This window comes from Mus caroli, chromosome 8 (genome assembly GCF_900094665.2).
Source record: "Mus caroli chromosome 8, CAROLI_EIJ_v1.1, whole genome shotgun sequence".
NCBI lineage: Eukaryota > Metazoa > Chordata > Mammalia > Rodentia > Muridae > Mus > Mus caroli.
In genome coordinates this window covers 75293025-75311344 of record NC_034577.1, presented here as the reverse complement: position 1 = coordinate 75311344, position 18320 = coordinate 75293025, and the positions used below count along the sequence as shown (strand labels likewise).

The following is an 18320-nucleotide window of genomic DNA, read 5'->3' as shown; positions in this document are numbered from 1 at the left end:
AGAGGCAGGCAGATTTCTGAGTTTGAGGCCAGCCTGGTCTACAAAGTGAGTTCCAGGACAGCCAGGGCTACACAGAGAAACCCTGTCTCACAAAACAACAACAACAACAAAACCCAACATTAAAACAACCCTTTTCCAGGTATGGTATTGTTCACTTTTAATCCTATCACTCGAGGCAGAGGCGGCAGAGGAGGCAGAGGCAGAGGCAGGTGGATCTCTGGTCTACAGAGTGAATCCCAGGCCTGCTCTGTGTGAGTGGATGGACGGGGGAGAGAAAAAAGCAAAACAATCTAGATGAAGTGCTTTTATTCTTAAGACAACCAAAACTTTTAATATAAACCTTTTAATATACACCCTGCAATCACAATAGCACACATGTAGCAGCAAGGGAAGCCAGGGCTTAGGGTAGAGGCGGATGGACTGGGAGTTTTCAGGTCAGCCTGCCAAACACCTGCTTTACCCCAGAGTGTTGGGTACAGCACGAGAATGAACATGTGGTCAGAGCAAACCCTGAGGACTATGGGGCCAGCAGGCATGAAGCAGGACCTCCAATATACCTACCCAGGGCAATCCTCTCAGAAAGCCAGGCTCAGTCAGGAGATGAAAAGGTGGCTGTGACCAAAGTACCTGACATCCCTCATTGGCCTGGGGAGCTCACTTTTGAGTTTTGTAGTACTAGTTAGACTGAATGTCCTAGACACTCTGAAAGGATAGCCATTGTATTGAGCTGGCCTTAGAACCAGGACTTCTTCCTTGCCTAGTCCCCAAGAACTAGAGTTGGAAGGAGTGATAACCTCTGGCCAATGCTAGCCAGACACTGCCCAAGCAAGCCTCACAGAAGGTGGTGTTCAGAAAGCATCTCATAGAAACTGATAATATATAAAGAAAAATGACGCATAGAATGAGCAACACAAGTACCTGCTTTTTAGAGATCAGGTCATAAGTGAGATGATTCTTCTGGACCTGGATGGAAGAGATTGGGACCCATTGTTTTTTCTTGGGGCTGACAGGTCTGGAGACAGCTGGTGATCCCCAAATCCTCGAGATGACCAAGCATGTCTAAATGAGGGCTTGTAGATCCCCTCCAGGTGTGCAAGGAGGCTGCTGTGGTCCTACTGAGCTCTGCCTGGCTCCCCTGTCAGATGCAATCCATGGAGTTCTCAGGGAGGAGGCCTGGGATACAACTAGGGAGGCCCAGGCTTTTAACAGGAGTGCAACTGAGGGAGAGGCCCAAGTCCACATTGGGGTCCTGGTTTTCTATGGCTTCCACATTGTCTGGATTGTTGTCCCAGTTGATATGGAATCGGGTCACCCGGGGGTTAGAAGCCAAGATGTTCCGCTGTAGCTGTAGTAAGAAGAAGAATGTCAGCCCTTGTCACCTAAGTGTTCATTATTCCCTCAGACCTCCACTTTGAGCCTGAAAGCAGACTCAAGCGCCCCTGTTGCTCAGATGTAGAACCCTAGAGATGCTTGAACACTCTGGGTAGGAATAGGGCCTTCTCATCCTGGGTTTGCTTAGCTTTGTTCATTTGGTTTTGGGTTGTTTTGAGAGAGGGTCTCAACTATGTAGCCATGGTTGGCCTGCAACTATATAGATGAGGAGGGTCTTAAAACACATGAGATCTGCCTATATCACCCCAAGTGCTTTAATCCCCCCCAAGTACTGGGGTTAGAGATAATATGTATTACCATGCCTGGCTTATTTGATTTAAAAAAAAAAACTTTGTATATGGGTGTTTGGTTGTAAATATGTCTATGTCACATATGTGTGCCTGGTGCCTTTGGAGGCCAGAAGAGGACATAGATCCCCTAAAACTGGAGTAAAAGTTGGTTATGTGCCACCATGTGGGTGCTGGGAATTGAACCTGGGTTCTCTGGAAGAGCACTGAGCATCTCTCCAGCCCATTCGCTTTTTCTTTCTTTCTTTTTTTTTTTTAATATTTTTATTTTTATTTTATGAATGTTTTCCTATTGAGATGTCTGTCACATATATGCCAGATCCCTGTGGAAGTCAGAAGAAGGCATAGATTCCCCTGGAATTGAAATTACAGGTGGCTGTGAGCTACCAATGTGGATGCTAAGAATCAAATCCAGGTTCTCTGCAAGAGCAGCCAGTGCTCCTAACCATTGAGCTATCTCTCAGGTGCTCCCCAAGCCTCACACACCTGGAAACAGGGTATTGCTATGTCTTGCTATGTAGCCTAGGTTGGTCTGGAACTCATTATGTAGATGACTTATGATACTCCTGGCTCAACTTTCTGAGGGCTGGGGTACTGAGATCAGTATGCTCCATTGGTCCTAGCTGTAGTCCTCATTCTGTTAGGCATGCCTCCAGAAGAAAAGACTTACTATATTCTAGCTCTAGCTTAGCACTGCAGAAACAGCATGACCTGTTAACCTTGACTGACCTTGGCTCCCATCTCCCCTCAACTGTAAGGGAACTGGCCTGTCTAAAGCAGAAAGTGCAGAGACAGGGCCCACCTGAGAGAAGTCTGGCTTTGGGGGTGGGTTCTCTCGAAGCTCTGGGTTTGGGTACTCATTGTTGACATAGTAGCCCACACGGATGAACTCTTGTCCATGGTAGGTGCAGGTGATGAGAACCACAGTCACACCCACGGCGTCCGTCTCAGGAATGAGGGATGGGTTTGGGGCATCAGCCTAGGGAGACATAGTCTGCGCTTTAGCACTGCCAATCATGCCCAAATGTCATTAACACAAAGACTACCAACAAAGTGGGCTAGACAAACTGATTATACAGATGACTATCAAGAGATTGTGAATTTGATTTAGCAGCATGCTTGCCCAGCATGCACAGCCCTGTCTTCCATCCTTAGTTCCTAGTAGTAATAATAACAATAAGAAATTCAAAACTGTTTGACATCTGTTAGACACAGATGTTCAGGTGGACTACGGTGTACAAGGTGACTGACGATGAGATGAAGATAGTCAGGTGACCTGCTGGATCAATTAAGGGCTTGGAAAAGAGTGGTGCTTAGCAGGAGGTAAGGTCTGAAAAGACTGGCAGCATATGGAGGGCTGCAGCAGAAGTAAAGAGGCCAGGTAGGAATCAGCCTGGAGGGGCAGTAGCCTAAACCTAGCAGCAGAGAAGAGTCACAGATCAGGGTATTTGGTTTTGGATGGAATAGCTATGTCAGTACAATAAGAAATCAATACAAATGAAAACACAGACCCTTAACCAAAACCACCACAGCTGAGTATCATCAATGGGGCCCTGTTAAATGACCAAGCTGTATGCTCTGGAAGTAGGCCTTGGCTGTGAACACAGGGCACAGTGGGCTTGATAGGCAGGAGTGTGTGAGGGCAGGTAGCTTGGAATAGGGAATGCAGTGGGAAGGAGGTGATGGATGGTGACTTTGGACATAGCACTACTTGGAAGTCACAGCCTATCTTTATATTCATTGGTTCTGAGTTTACAAATCTGGCAACTTGATACATCTAGAAACTTCAAAATCGGCAACTATAGTACTTTCATAATTGCTTACAGACATGTACAGAACAAGGAAAAACCCTTTGCTCAGGTTCCAACATGGGGCCAAACTAGGGGCTACTTTGCCTTCTTGCTTCAGCTTTCAATACAGAGCACAAGGACCCTTTTGGTTTCTTATGGTGAACTTGGGTTCCTGTTTGTCAGGATGTGAACAGTTTTGCTATACATTCCAGCTACCACAATATTTGTCTCTCTCCTGCCCTAGAAACATAAAGCTAAGAAACCATGAACCCCCCTGGAATGTTCCCTTTCTTTGCTACACTGCCAACAATCCTAGGGCAGAATATAAGCTCTCAAGTTTTATATTCACCACCATCTTTACTACACATTCTTATAATCGTTCGTTAAGACAGGATCTCACTATATAGCCTTGGCTAGCCTCAAACTCAAAGAGATTTGCCTGCCTCTGCCTCCTGAATGCTCAGATTAAAAGTATACCACAACCTGTCTAATTGGTTCTTTCTTTCTTTTCTTCCCTTTCTTCCCTCCCTCCCTCCCTCCCTCCCTCCCTCTCTTTCTTTCTTTCTTTTTGTATAGCCCTGGATGTCCTGGAACTCACTCTGTAGACCAGGCTGGCCTCGAACTCAGAAATCCTCTTGGCTCTGCTTCCCAAGTGCTGGGATTAAAGGCACACGCCACTACTGCCCAGTTCTAATTGTTTTTTAACAGCATCTGGTTGTGTACTCTAGGCTAGCCTTGAAGCTGAAGCAATCTTTCTACCTTAGCCTTCCATGTACTGAGATTACAAACAAGTACCACTAAACTCAGCTACCACCTTTAATAGAAACTGAGTATTTGATTCATTATGCATACAAATGTTTAACTCACTGATGCCAAATGATTTATTGAAATGTCTTAAAAATCAATGAGTAGCCGGGCAGAGGTGGCGCACTCCTATAATCCCAGTACTCGGGAGGCAGAGGCAGGCGGATTTCTGAGTTCAAGGCCAGCCTGGTCTACAGAGTGAGTTCCAGGACAGCCAGGGCTACACAGAGAAACCCTGTCTCAGAAAAACCAAAATCAATGAGTAAAGATTTACATCATACAGCAAATAACAAAATAAATAAGATCCCAAAATGAAGTGCTACCTGGGTAAAAGCAACTTATGGAGAAAATCTGTGCTGGGTAAGCTTTGTTCAGATATGAGTTGGTGCTTCTGGCTAAGTTCCTGAGTCAACCCTTATTAGTAAGGTATTTGAGACAAGGTCTTACTGCATAGCTTAGGCTGGATCCAAACTATGTGTGCTGGGTTATAAGTATATACTGCTGTGCCCAGCCCTGGCTGATAAACAAGTAACAAGGACTCTTAATCCTTATTCTTCCTTGAGGGGAATAGTTCAATATTCATGAACTATGTTTATGGGTTTTATACAACTCCTGTGAACAGATCACAAATTAGTGGTCCAGTGGTCACTAAGAACTGTGACTCAGAGGTCCCCACTTCTGGGGAGGGGAAGGACATCTGATGAGACTGGGTGAGTTCAGAGTGGTGGTCCTTTAAAAGATAGCTTCAATCAGACAGCTCCTGGCAGTCAACTGAGACATGTGGCTCAGACAGGCCTTGAACTTGTGGTCTTCCTGCTTTCACATCCTAAATAACTGGGATTACAGTAGTTGTGTCACCAGTCCAAGTTTAAGGATTTGAACTTAAACTTGACTGCCAAAACCAGTGTGCTTTCAGGTAGAAGAGGAAGGTTCTAGGCTTAGGTGTGGCTCAGTAGTGAATGTCTAGTATGTCAGGCCCTGACTCCATCTCCAGCCTGAAACATTTCTGGAAATCAAGAGCTAAAGCAAAACTTACTTACCTGAAAGACGAACATATGCCTTCCTGCAGGGACAGGGCCCACCAGCACTGAGTCTAGGATCTGATCAAACTCCTCACTCTCAGCTGAGCCCACATAAATGATCTTCCACTCCAGGTCTGCAAGAACATGGGGGATAAGGGAACTGAGGACTGAAATAGCTGGAGAGCATGGCAAGGGTCTTCTTGTCAGCATTAGGCAAATCTGAATATACTAGAAGGTCCTATGAACTGGTGTGTTTGCTGGGCTGTAGGCTCTGGCACCACAGTCCTGATTAAGAGCAAATATGAAGATCTATTTTAATGGAGACATTTTTCCTGTGGGCCTAACTTGGCCAAGTGACCTTGACTCTGGCCCTCCAGAGAAAATTAGGCTTCTCAGTAGCTGAGAGGAACCATATAGTAGAGGCTGACTTGAGTCCTGTGACATCAGCTTGTGAGGGAACAGCAGGGAGTTGGGCTACCTTGGTCTCTGGGTAGGAAGTGCCATCTCATTCTCTTTCACAGAAGGATTGGTGCCACCTAGTAAAGCAAATCCCTCGATAACTGGGGCAGGGTGGCAGATTCCAATCCAGCAGGAGAGCCAGGTGGCAGGAGGGGAAAGGCAAAGCTGCGGGGGGGGGGGGGGGGGGGGGAACCAACTTGTCCCAAAGTTGTCCACATCTGGCACCAACTCATGCCTACTTGTGCACATTGTGGGACAGAGGCTCTGCCAGCAAATGGTGTATGACAAGGCATACCTCCAAAACCTGACTCTGTACTCCATCACTAAGGGGCTCAGTCCTGGAGTATACCCATAAGAGATCAAAGAAAAAGTACCTGGAGACCCTTCCTATTAATCTCAGAAGAGCCCTGGTACTCATAGCCTCTTGTAGAGGGGCCAAGTGTTACCAGGAGCAAGGTCATGCTAGTACAGAGAAGCTTGGCATCAGACTCAGAACTTATTTTAGGCTCTTTGAAATTACACAACCCCTAGCTCCAGCAGCTGGGAAAAGTTGCACAAGCTGAAATTTTCACAGAGAGCTCTTGGACCAGTGTGGTACGGGCATCCAACACTGGAAGCACACAGATATCAGATCATACTATGGAGTTTGTCACCTGAACCATAAAGCTTTCCTTTATAAGTCACGTCCACTCCCTTGTTCCTTCACAATTCCACCTACATCTTTCTAGGTAACCCCATGCTCATGGTTCACCAGGTTCAAACTCCAGCCTTAGTACTTTGGGGAAATTATTTAATTATTTCACTTTTTAAGTTTATTTTCTTATGTGCCTTTCCTTTTATTTTATGTGTATGGGTGTTTGCTTGCATGTGGGTCTATGTACCCTTTGGTGCCTGTACCCACAGAGGCCAGAAGATGGTGTTGGGTCTGCTGGAACTACAGGTACTGTAGGGGGTTGGTCTAGTGCTGCTTGTATTCAAATGCTAAATTCTGTACCCAAGATCTGGTTACTCCATGATGAGCATATCTTCATGTATACCAGCCTTTGTTGTGTAAACCTTGCTCCCCATGTTATCCCCGACTGGTTAATAAAGATGCCTACAGTATGTAGCTGTGCAGAAGAGGAAGAGGGCCTCAGGTACTGGGCTTGGGGTCTCAGACAGGGAACATGGTGAGAGAGAAGGAAGAAGTTACCATGAGATAGGTGGATCTTGAGTGCATGACCTATTGGAATAAGAGTGGCCAGGCAGAACATGGCAAGTTCTCAGTTATTGACAGGGAAGTAGACAAAATAACATAAAAGGTTGATATCTGCCCAGCTCTAAAAATTTTAAGCTTATTGTAAATGTAAAGGTTGTCTTTCATTTGAAAACTATATAGTCTAAGTGGGATAGAAATCCCCAGAATAGGGCTGGCAAGATGATGGCTCAGTGGTTAAGAGCGCTGACTGCTCTTCCAAAGGTCCTGAGTTCAAATCCCAGCAACCACATGGTGGCTCACAACCACCCATAATGAGGTTTGCCACCCTCTTCTGGTGTGTCTGAAGTCAGCTACAGTGTACTTACATCTAATAATAATAATAAAAAAGAAATCCGCCGGGCGTTGGTGGCGCACGCCTTTAATCCCAGCACTCGGGAGGCAGAGGCAGGCGGATTTCTGAGTTCGAGGCCAGCCTGGTCTACAGAGTGAGTTCCAGGACAGCCAGGGCTACACAGAGAAACCCTGTCTCGAAAAACCAAAAAAAAAAAAATAAAATAAATCCCCAGAATAATATTTACCACAACATTTTTGCAAACCAACATGGGGTGAGAACTTACTTATAATCCAAATTTCCTGGATGAAAGGTATGTTGTCCCAATAAGATAGAAGTAGTTAATCACTATGTGGGATGGGAACTAAACCTGGGTTCCCTAGAAGAGCAATCAGTGCTCTAACTGTGGAACAATCTTTCTAGCTGTCCCTAGCTATTTATTTCTTAGGAGTGCTGGTGATGGAACTTAAGGTATGTACATGCCAAAAAAAAAAAAAAAAAAAAAAAAGTGCTATGCATCTGAGCCATACTCTCAGACCCATAGATTTAGTTTTATAAAAAGTGACACTCTAGAATCAATGATTCTGGAAGGACAGAAAAGTGTGCGACCCTTGCTTGGCCTCACTTTCTAAGATGGCTCTGTCAAGCTCTACTTTCTTCAGGCCCCTTCCCCATACCCCATGGTGTCACATATCCATGGTGCCACATATTCATACACTTAATTAATGTGTTGGAGGGAAGACTAGGCAAAAAAAGAGCTTGACACAGAAGAATCCCTTGTGTCCCCAAGGCACCTAACATTGCTTAGTTTAGGTCAATACTGTTGGTAAAATCTATTAAAAGGAAGACTGTAGTGTACACTGGAAGCATCTTCTTGACATGGGCCAGAAACAGACCCAAGAATTCACAAAAGGCCACATAACTACTGCCTGGCTACAGTCAGAGCTGATCAAATCTTCTACAGAAACAGATGATGAAACAAGGGCCTATAAACTGCAGTCATTTAAAATTTCATGATTTTTTTTTCATATTTTCTTCCTTCAAAAGATAGATCACACTGGTATATGCCTTTAATTTCAATATGTGAGACACAGCTTTTAAAAAAAAGACAGAGTTGGGTTTTAGAATTGGCTTTGAGGATTAAGGCACTTGCCACAAAATATAAAGACTCAGCACAATCAATCTCCAGAAAACACATGGTAGAAGAAGAGAACTGACTCCAGCAGGTTGTCCTCTGACCTCTGCAAGCACTAGCACATACATACACATATGTAAAAACAAAGGAACAAATGACAGTCTTCCTATGAAGTGTAGGCTAGTCCAGAACTTATAACATATCTGCAAGCCTTCCAAGTATTGAAATTACAAGAGTGTACCCATGCGTGTCTCTCATTCAATTTGGAGCTTACTTTGTCAGCTAGACTGGTAGACAGTGAACCTTTGGGATCCCCTTGTCTGTACCCCTTCATACTCCCTGGCTTCTACCTGAGTGCTGAACAGTCAAACTCAGGTCCTTCCTGAACCATTTCCTCATACTGGGATGCAGTGTTTTGAATAGAGAGAAACTAAAAATTTCATTTCAGAATATACTCAGCTTTTAGCACCTGTAGGTTATATAACTATAAACTCAACCAACCAGATAGAAAAGATTAGAAAAACAATCTGGGACTGGAGGAATAGCCCAGATGTGGGATATTCATCTAGCATTCATGATGCCAGGGTTCCATCCCCAGCACCACACATAAAAATAAATTTGTACTGAACATGAATATGTACAACTTTCTTGTTGTTTATTCTCATATCATGTAGACCTGGCTAGCCTATACCTCAGAGATCCACCTCTTGAGTGCTGAAATTAAAGGCATTTCATGTATTCTTTAAACAGCATATAACATCTATTTCCACAGTACTGACACTAAGATGAAGTCATGTAGAGCTGGGGAGATGGCTTAGTAATTACAGTGCTTTCTATATAAGCATGTAAAAAGAGCACAGTGGCTCACCTATAACTCCAGCCTTGGAAGGTGGATGCAGGCGATCACTATAATGAAGTGGCTAGTGAGCCTAGCCATACCACCAAGCACTGGGTTTAAGAGACCTGTCTCAATGGATAAAGCAAAAAGAGCATTCTGAAGACGATTCCTGACATCAACCCAAGAACTCCCTCATACACAACCTGTCTGTCCCATCCCTCCACCTAAAAATGGAAAAAGAAGTCACTTGTAGATGATTAGTTTACGGGAAGGAGCTGGTTGTTGTAGTACACACCTGTAACTCTAGCACTATGGAGATAAAGGTAGGATCCAGAATTCAAGACCAGACTCATGGGCTGGAGAGATGGCTCAGTGGTTAAGAGCACTGACTGCTCTTCCAAAGATCCTGAGTTCAAATCCCAGCAACCATGGTGGCTTACAACCATCCTTAATGACATCTGACACCCTCTCCTAGTGTGTCTGAAGACAGCTATAACATACTTACATATAAAAATAAATAGGAAATAAATACTTAAAAAAAAAAGACTAGACTCATATAACATATTAAGTTCAACCAACATAGGGTTCATAAACCCTATCCAAAAAAAAGAAAGTCAGACTAATAAAGTCTAGGGGAGACTATGCACAGGATCTATACAACCACTATACCAGTTTGTATAAGGACCTTGAACATCTGTGGATACTAGTACTTGAGGGACTTAGAGCTCTGAGACCAATGGTGGAGACTATTTCTTCAAAAGTAGGTCTGGGCCATCAGGACATTCATACAGTATAAAGTCATAATAACCAAACATAGGATTGAATTTCACTTTTTTTAAAGACAGGATCCCACTGTATAAATAGGCTAACCTTGAACTCGCAAAGATCCCCTTGCCTCTCCCTCTCAACCACTGTGATTAAAAGTGCTCACAATTTTTGTTTTTTTTAAATATATGTATGATGTGTTTCCATCCATGTAAATATGGGTATGCCTAAGCCATAAAGTGTATGGAGATAAGAGGACAACCCTAAGTACAATACATTGTCAACATATACAGAGAGCTTTTGAAGATTCTCTTTATAACACTTATCCACTGGGCGGTGGTGGCGCACACCTTTAATCCCAGCACTTGGGAGGCAGAGGCAGGCAGATTTCTGAGTTCGAGTCCAGCCTGGTCTACAGAGTGAGTTCCAGGACAGCCAGGGCTATACAAAGAAACCCTGTCATGAAAAACAAACAAAAAAAAACCCTTATCCACCAAGTTATCGCTGTAGCCTAATTCTGTTTTGTTTTGATGCCCTAAATTGACACTGACCCCTGTTAGGATATATCTTTTACAATTTGGGAAAATAAAACCAAAGCTGAAAAATATTACTAAAGACATGTAAACATTTTTGTAGTTTACCTGAGCTTGTTTTAGACAGCGCTGGGACAGAATCCAGAACTTGACACATGCTAAACAAGTGCTTAATTAATGATAAAGGAGGGGAAAAAGAAAGGAATGGGCTGACCATTCCTTTCTTTTTCCCCTCCTTTATTTCTTGAAACAGGTCTGTGTAGCCTTGGCAATCCACCTGCCTCTGCTTCCTGAGTGCTGGGATTAAAGGTGTGTACCATCATGCTCTGAACTTCTTTGCTTGCTTTCTTTTTCCATTGTTGCTTTTTTTTTCTTTCTTTTCTGAGACAGTGTCAGGTAGCCCAGGTTGACTTGGAACTTGCTATGAAGCTAAGCTTGGCTTTGACCTTCCAATCTTCCTGTTATCACTCTCCCCAATCCCTCGAGTGCTGGGGTCACAGGGATGTGCCATACTTCCTACTCTTTGAGACTAGGCTTCCCTATGTATCTGCTTGCACAACAGGAGTGTAGCTGGGCACTGTTTTCTTTTTTAAAACTTCTGTGCATTATTGCCTGGTCTTTTGTTCATCACACAGATCAACCAACACTGGTACACAACATCTGGCTTCTTTAACTCCTTCAACTAGTACCTGAAATTCTCCACTGAAGAGGAGGGAAGCTGGGCCAAATCCACTAAATGTAGACCCGTACTTTGGAACTGTCTTTTTCTACATGTTGAAGAGAGGTGACCACAGGGCTTCAGAGCTTTTCAGAAAACCGGGTCAGATAACCAGGGCTGAGGAGGCTTCTCAGGGTTTCAGGAGATAGTGCCAAAATGCAAGGAAACAACTTCTCTACGATTCATGGAAAGGAGGTCAGGAAGATGAAGGCCATCTTGCAGGCCCATAAGAATGTAAGGAATAGAACCAACCATCATAACTTAGAGGAAAAACACCCTCTTCTATCTTTTCAAAGGGTCCTGATGTGACAAGAAAGTCTACGGCCATTCCTAATACGTTCTCCTAAAATAGCCTGAGCTGATGACACAGCTCAACGGCAGAGCAACTGTCAGCATGTGTGTGGTTCTGATTTCTAACACAGAAATAAGAGGCACCACCACACACAGGACTCCTACCACCCCCACAAAAAAATAAAACTTGCAAGTAGGGTCTGGGGAGATGGCTCAGCATTTTTTTTGGTTGTTTTTGGTTTTTGGAAACAGGGTTTCTCTGTGTAGCCCTGGCTGTCCTGGAACTCACTTTGTAGACCAGGCTGGCCTCGAACTCAGAAATCCGCCTGCCTCTGACTCCCAAGTGCTGGGATTAAAGGGGTGCGCCACCCACCTGGCTTGGCTCAGCATTTCAGAACACTTGCAGAGGACCCAGGTTTGATCCAGAGCACCCACACAGTGGCTCACAACTGTCTCTAATTCCAGTTCAGGTAACCTGACGTCTTCTGGCTTCTGCGGGCACTAGGTGCACATGTGGTACACATACATGCATGCTGGCAAAATACACATAAGCAAACAAAAAAGATCTTCAAGTAAATGTTTTCTTCCTTTTCTAGGACTGGAGGAAAGAAAAGGAATCTGGCTAGATGTCTCAGCAGATAGTGTTTTAAGAACCTGAATTCAGGGTACTGGAGAGATAGTTCAAGGCTAGAATCCAGTATTGACCTTTAAGATCCAGGTTTGACTCCCAACACCCATGTCGGGAATCTCAAATCAGCTATAGAGGATCAGTTGTCTCTGCCTTCCAGGGGCTCCCATGCATATGCCACCGCCAACATAGACACAAAAATAAAATTAAAAAAGAAAGGAATGAGGTCACATGTGGTGGTGCACACTTTGAATCCCAGCACTGGGGAGGCAGAGACAAGCAGATCTTTGACTTCAAGGCCCTCCTGGACTACAGAGTAAGTTCTAGATCAGCCAGAACTATATAGTGAGACCCTGTTTCAAAAAACAAAAAGAAAAGGAAAGAAAACCCCATTACTGAAGAGAATAAGATGGTGGATCCCTGGCTTACTAGACAGCCAGACTACCAGTATTGGAGCTCCAGACTTTACAGAGACACTGTCTTTTAAGTAGGACAAGGACAAGGCTAGAGAGACAGCCCATGGTTAAGAGCACTGGCTGCTCTTCTAGAGGCCAGGTAAGATTCCTAATACCTTCATGGAGATTCACAAGCCTGTAACTCAAGTTCTAGAATACCCAACTCCTTCTGAACTATGTGACTATCAGGCACTCAAGTGGTGGCATAAATACATGTAGGCAAAACACACACAAAAAATAAAATAAAAATAAAAAGGTGGACAGCAATTGAGAAAGATCACTTACTGTTTCTCTGGCCCACAAATTAAATTAAAAAAAAAAAAGATTTAAAAACAATCTGGACTCAGAACTCAGAGACAAACTTCAATGATAATGCTTCTACTACTATCTGGCTGACTTGGAAAAATCACCCTGCTCCTATTAAAACATGACCAACAGGCTGACTCTAGCCTCGCTGTTCTGGTTCTATAAATAAGGAATAAAAGTAATACTAGGCAATGACCATGCAACCATTTTTAAATGCAAGGAGCACAAACAGACTGATTGAAACCTGATCTCTCAGCATCTGGGAACTGTGAATCCCTTAATCTATCAGCTCCTTATATCTCCTCTTGGCTTCCAAATAAATCGTATTCCACACTGTTACTCTACCTTTTATTTATTTATTTACACCCTGCCTTGTTCCAGTAAGGATTTAACCCAGCTTATTCTATAGTTAGTCATAAGTAGATTCGTTTAAACTTAAGGGGTAAGAAACTAGGGAAAGGCTGAGCCACTGACCCACCCCAAGCAACACACATAGCAGCTCCAAGTGAACAGGAGTGGCTGGCCTTAACTGAATACCACCAACAGCCACCAAGAGGCACTCGTTGCCACAGCCTAGGCTCTCAGAGCTCCACCTCCTCAGCTGCTACATCCTTTTCAACACTCAGTAGAGAAATGGTCTCGTGGAGTGTTGAAAGCAGATCCTCTGAAAGCAGGACTTGCCTTTTGCTGAGGAGCTGAGAATCCAAAGTGACCTCACAGTTTACATGTTCATGGATTTATTTGAAAGTCTTTTGATCTTTATGGCTCTTGTCCTCTCATCTGTGAGATGAGAGCCATGTCCACCTTTATGTCCCACAGATGAATTCAGTCATTCTGTGAAAGATCCACCAAAGCCCGTGGCCTCCCAGTTGATGGAACTTGGATCCCATTCCTGTTTGGCCAGTCCACCCACTCCCCAGACAAGGTCAGCCCATCAAAAGGGACGAGGGGTTCCTTGCACTGAGTTAGCTGGCAGCTAGTAGAAATCTCAGAAACTGGAGAGGCCTGCCTGGCTGTGGCACCCTCACCTCAGGACATTCATCCAGACCAGGAGCTGGGGAGACCAAGTTACCTACAAAGCCTGGAGTCAGAAGCCTCCATCTCTCCTCAGGGGGAGCTCAAGACATAGGATTTGGGACTAACCTAAAGGAAGAAGGCTTATAGGCAACACCATGTTGTTACGGTTGGCAAGCAGGAGTTGCGGGGGGACAAATCTGGAGTTGTCTGGGGAGGGGGTTCTTGGGAGCCATGGGGTGGAGAAGGTCTTGACATGGGCAGACAGGGCAACAGAAGAGTCTGGCTGCTTTGTAGGAAAAGATACCCACAAGGTAAAGGGGGGGACGGGACTGGAGGTTGGGTTTCCATAGGACACGTGGATGGTTTCCTAGGAGGAAGGGCATCAACCCGGGGTCTAGCCATAGGGAAAAGGCGTGGCTGCGGGTCTCCAGGAGCCCAATGGGGGCTGACACCTCTACAGGGAAAGCGTACAAGGACGAGCGGTGCAAGACGAGGGGTGACGAGGCCTCCACGAGACAATGCACACTGGACAGAGTCGGCTCCACCGAGAGATCGGAGCTGGGCCATGGAGGCGTATCTAATGGGAGATCTAGTTGGCCCCGGGAGATTGGGGGTGGCGAAACCCCGAGGGCAGGAGAGTCTGGGGTCCCCGGCTCAGGCCCGGCCTCACCGTCAGACAGGGCCTCACTGCATTCGAAGCTGATCTCGAACCGGAAGGGGCTGTGGAAAGGGCTCGGGTTCTCCAGCACAGCCACATTCAGCACCGACACCTTGGCCATCGCCGCGCCCGGGAGCCGCAGCTGCTGTGGAGACTTCTTCACAGTGACTTGCGACAGAGAAGAAGGGGGGGACGACAGGACGGAAACCTCCCTGTGTCTCCCAACTCTTCCCTCTGAAGCGCTCCTCCGGTCAGCGCGCTCCCTTCAAATAGCCGGCTCCGCCTTCCAGCCAATCGCCGCTAAGGACCGATGACGGCGCGAGCCATCAGCCAATCTCGAGGCGTCTTCAGGCGCGCGCCTGGACCCTCAGACCAATTAGAGAAGCTCCCTCTTCACGGGCCCCAGGAGGCGGAACGTTAATCTCTTAGCTTCGTAAAGGTCTATCGGGAACCAATCCCGGGAGTCTCCGACTGGAATAGCTCGCTCCGGGGTGGGCGGAGTTAGAGCGCGGAACTTCTCTTGTCCAATCCCAAGGGTTACCGCACCGGCATCCCCCGCCCCTCGTTCCGCTTTTCCGGTAGACGCACCTCACAGAGAGCAGCGCCACCAACGGCCGAACGGTGGCGCGCGACTCTCACTAAAACACGCTGAGAGGACGCCACTCGCACTCGCAGCGATTGAGTATCGATCGTGGGCGTGGCCGTAAGCGGGTTTCTGAGACGTGATTGGCTATTGTGGTGGGCGTGGGGAACGCCGGGCTGGAGAGCTGTAGAAATCCGCACGCCCTCACAGTGAAAAGCATTAAGGAGGAGAGAGTGGCCTGGGCTGTTTAGGCGGCTGTCAGCAGGTGAGCGTTTCCCTGGACTACCCTGAGGGGTTCCTACCTTTGAAAATCATGGTCGAGGAGACTGTGGAGAAGGTTTAGATCACCCCTGAGACAAGATGGCGTAGCGATGAGGGAGGATACAGGATTGAGTCTCAGTCCGAAGGGAGTTCTAGTTCGTGGACAGACCAGGGTTTGAATCCTGCCTCTGCACTCTGTCCTTCAGCCCGTTGAAAAATTCACTGTCGTGGCCGGGCCCGGTGGCGCACGCCTTTTATCCCAGCAAACGGGAGGCGGAGGCAGGTGGACCTGTGAGTTCGAGGCCAGCCTGGTCTGCAGAGCAAGTTCTAGGACAGCCAGGGCTGTCGCTGTCTATGATGACATAAGGCAACCGAAACTTACCTTTTCTCCTTACTTTCTGGTTCTCTATACCCTGTCATAGTTTCTTACACAACCTTTTACCAATCACATCTTTTAAAGGTTAAAACAAAATGGAAAGGTATGGGGGCTGGTGAGATGGCTCAGTGGGTAAGAGCACCCGACTGCTCTTCCGAAGGTCCAGAGTTCAAATCCCAGCAACCACATGGTGGCTCACAACCATCCGTAACGAGATATGGCACCCTCTTCTGCAGTGGCTGAAGACAGCTAAAGTGTACTTACATATAATAAATAAAATCTTAAAAAAAAAAAAAAAGGAAAGGTAGATGCGTGCCATTAATCTCAGGACTCAGAGGTAGGCAGACTTGAGGCAGACTTCTGTGGGCTAGCCTGGTCTACACAGTGAGTTTGGGGAAGTAAGTAAATTAGTTTTCACACTTGGCCAATGCAAAAAGGCAAAGAAGCAATGAGTATGATTTTTAATAGTACACTTAACTAAATAGGACAAAAATAATCATTTCAAATATGACCATTCTAAAAACACCAATGAGCTAACCTGCACCCTTTTACTCATTGAGAAGTCTTTGGGATCCTGTATGTGTTTCACATTTCAAACCCATCTGTAACCTAGGATAGGACTGTCCACTTTTATTTGAAAGAGGCATCTGACCTTTTATATTTCACAAAATTTATAGTTGAAAATGTAAGCCAGTAATTTCAGCAATTGGGAGGCAGGTTAGGAGTTCAAGGCCATCCTTGTGAGATGAGGAATTTGAGGGCTAGAGAGGTGGTTCAGTGCTTTAAGAGTATACTGCTCTTGCAGAGGACCTGACTTCCAACCTGCTCTAGCTTCAAAGGATCAGATACCCTCCTCTGGTCTCTGTAAGCATCTGCACTCATATTATTTAAGTATATAATATTTAAGAATATATACTCTTAGCCAGGCGTGGTGGCACACGCCTCTAGTCCCAGCACTCGGGAGGCAGAGGCAGGCAGATTTCTGAGTTCAAGGACAGCCTGGTGTACAAAGTAAGTTCCAGGACAGCCAGAGCTATATCGAGAAACCCTGTCTCGAAAAACCAAAAAAAAAAAAAAAAAGAAAGAAAGAAAAGAAAGGAAAATATATTCTTATTATTTAAGGATTTTTTTGAAGGCTGGAACAATTATTCAGCAATTAAGAACACATTGCACCAGATGGTGGTGGCACATACTTTTAACTCCAGCATGACACAGAGGCAGGCAGGCAGGCAGATCTCTGTGAGTTTGAGACCAGCCTTGTCTACAGATTGAGTTCCAGGACAGCCAGACAACATAGAGAGACCCTGTCTTGAAACAACAACAACAACAAACCAATAAAACAAAACCTAAAACAAGAAACCCCAGAGGACCCAAGTTTGGTTTCCAGCGTACACATGGCATGGCAGCTCACAATCGTCCATAGCTTCAGCTCCAGGGGATCCAAAACTCTCTTCTGACCATTGATTACACTAGGCAGTCAAGTGCTGTGCCATATAGCCAGCAAAACACTCAATAGTACATAAAAATAAATGAATCTTTAGAAAAACAGCTGGGTGTAGTGGCACACTCCTTTAATCTCAGCATTCAAGAGGCAGAAGCAGAAAGATCTCTGTGAGTTTGAGGAACTCCTGACATTCCAGGACAACCAGCTCTACACAGCGCCCCCACCCCAAAAGAACAGAAAAGGAAAAAGAAACTATGGATTCATGTACTTCAATCCCAACTGTTTCCAATATGGTGGTTCAAATGAGAATGGCTCCCATATGCTTGTATGTTTGAATGCCTGGCTCCTAGATGGTGGAACTGTTTAAGAAGGCTCAGGATGTATGTTTTTTTTGGAGGTGGTATATCATTGGGAACAGGTTTTCTCTCTGTATGTTCTCTGCCTCCTGCTTGTGACTCAGGATGTGAGCTCCCAGCTCTTTCTACCACCATGCTTCTACTCCCACCATCATGGACTCTAAGCCAAATTAAACTTTCTTTTATAAATTGCCTTTGTTGTGTTTCTCAGCAACAGAAAAGTTAACTAAAACAACTACATATTTAAAAGCTCGCCTGCCAGTCAGTTGGTCTGTCCGTTGATGGTGCACACCTTTATTCCCAGCACTCAGGAGGCATATGCATGTGAATCTCTTGAGTTTGAAGCCAGCCTGGTCTACAGAGCAAGTTCCAGGGCAGCCTGGGCTACATAGAGAAACCCTGACTCTGAAAAGGGGGGCAGGTTAGCCCAACTGAAATGAAGTAGTTAGGTCTTAGCACTTGAGAAGATAAAGATAGGATTGTACACAATTTTGAGGCCAGCGTGAACTATATAGTAATACATTATCTCAGAAAGTAAGATGAATTAATGATGGAGTTACCATATATTTCCTAGACATAAGCCAAGTTTGTTCCTCTCCGTTTGCATTGTGGGCTACTTTATCCCTCCACCCATCCTCTTCATACCCCAGCAAAGCTTATTAGCCGCAGTACT

At 45.3% G+C, this 18320-nt stretch overlaps 1 protein-coding gene across 1 annotated transcript; it reads right to left on the bottom strand.

Moving 5' to 3' along the window:
* Positions 1 to 291: 291 nt before the first annotated feature.
* Asf1b (anti-silencing function 1B histone chaperone) lies at positions 292 to 15070 on the bottom strand. The gene is made up of 4 exons (XM_021170285.1): positions 14640 to 15070; positions 5314 to 5429; positions 2482 to 2658; positions 292 to 1345 (listed from the first exon to the last, which is right to left on the bottom strand). The coding sequence occupies exons 1-4, from the start codon at positions 14746 to 14748 to the stop codon at positions 1139 to 1141; spliced, it is 609 nt and encodes a 202-aa protein (XP_021025944.1). The 5' UTR covers positions 14749 to 15070; the 3' UTR covers positions 292 to 1138.
* Positions 15071 to 18320: the final 3250 nt, after the last annotated feature.

Excerpts from the sequence above, each read along its gene's own strand:
- Asf1b (XM_021170285.1), bottom strand. The coding sequence starts at position 14,748 with ATGGCCAAGGTGTCGGTGCTGAATGTGGCTGTGCTGGAGAACCCGAGC. Across the intron at positions 5,430-14,639 it reads CAGTGAGGCCCTGTCTGACG|ACCTGGAGTGGAAGATCATT; the intron begins GTGAGGCCGGGC and ends ATGTTCTTGCAG. Across the intron at positions 1,346-2,481 it reads CAAAGCCAGACTTCTCTCAG|CTACAGCGGAACATCTTGGC; the intron begins GTGGGCCCTGTC and ends TTCTTACTACAG.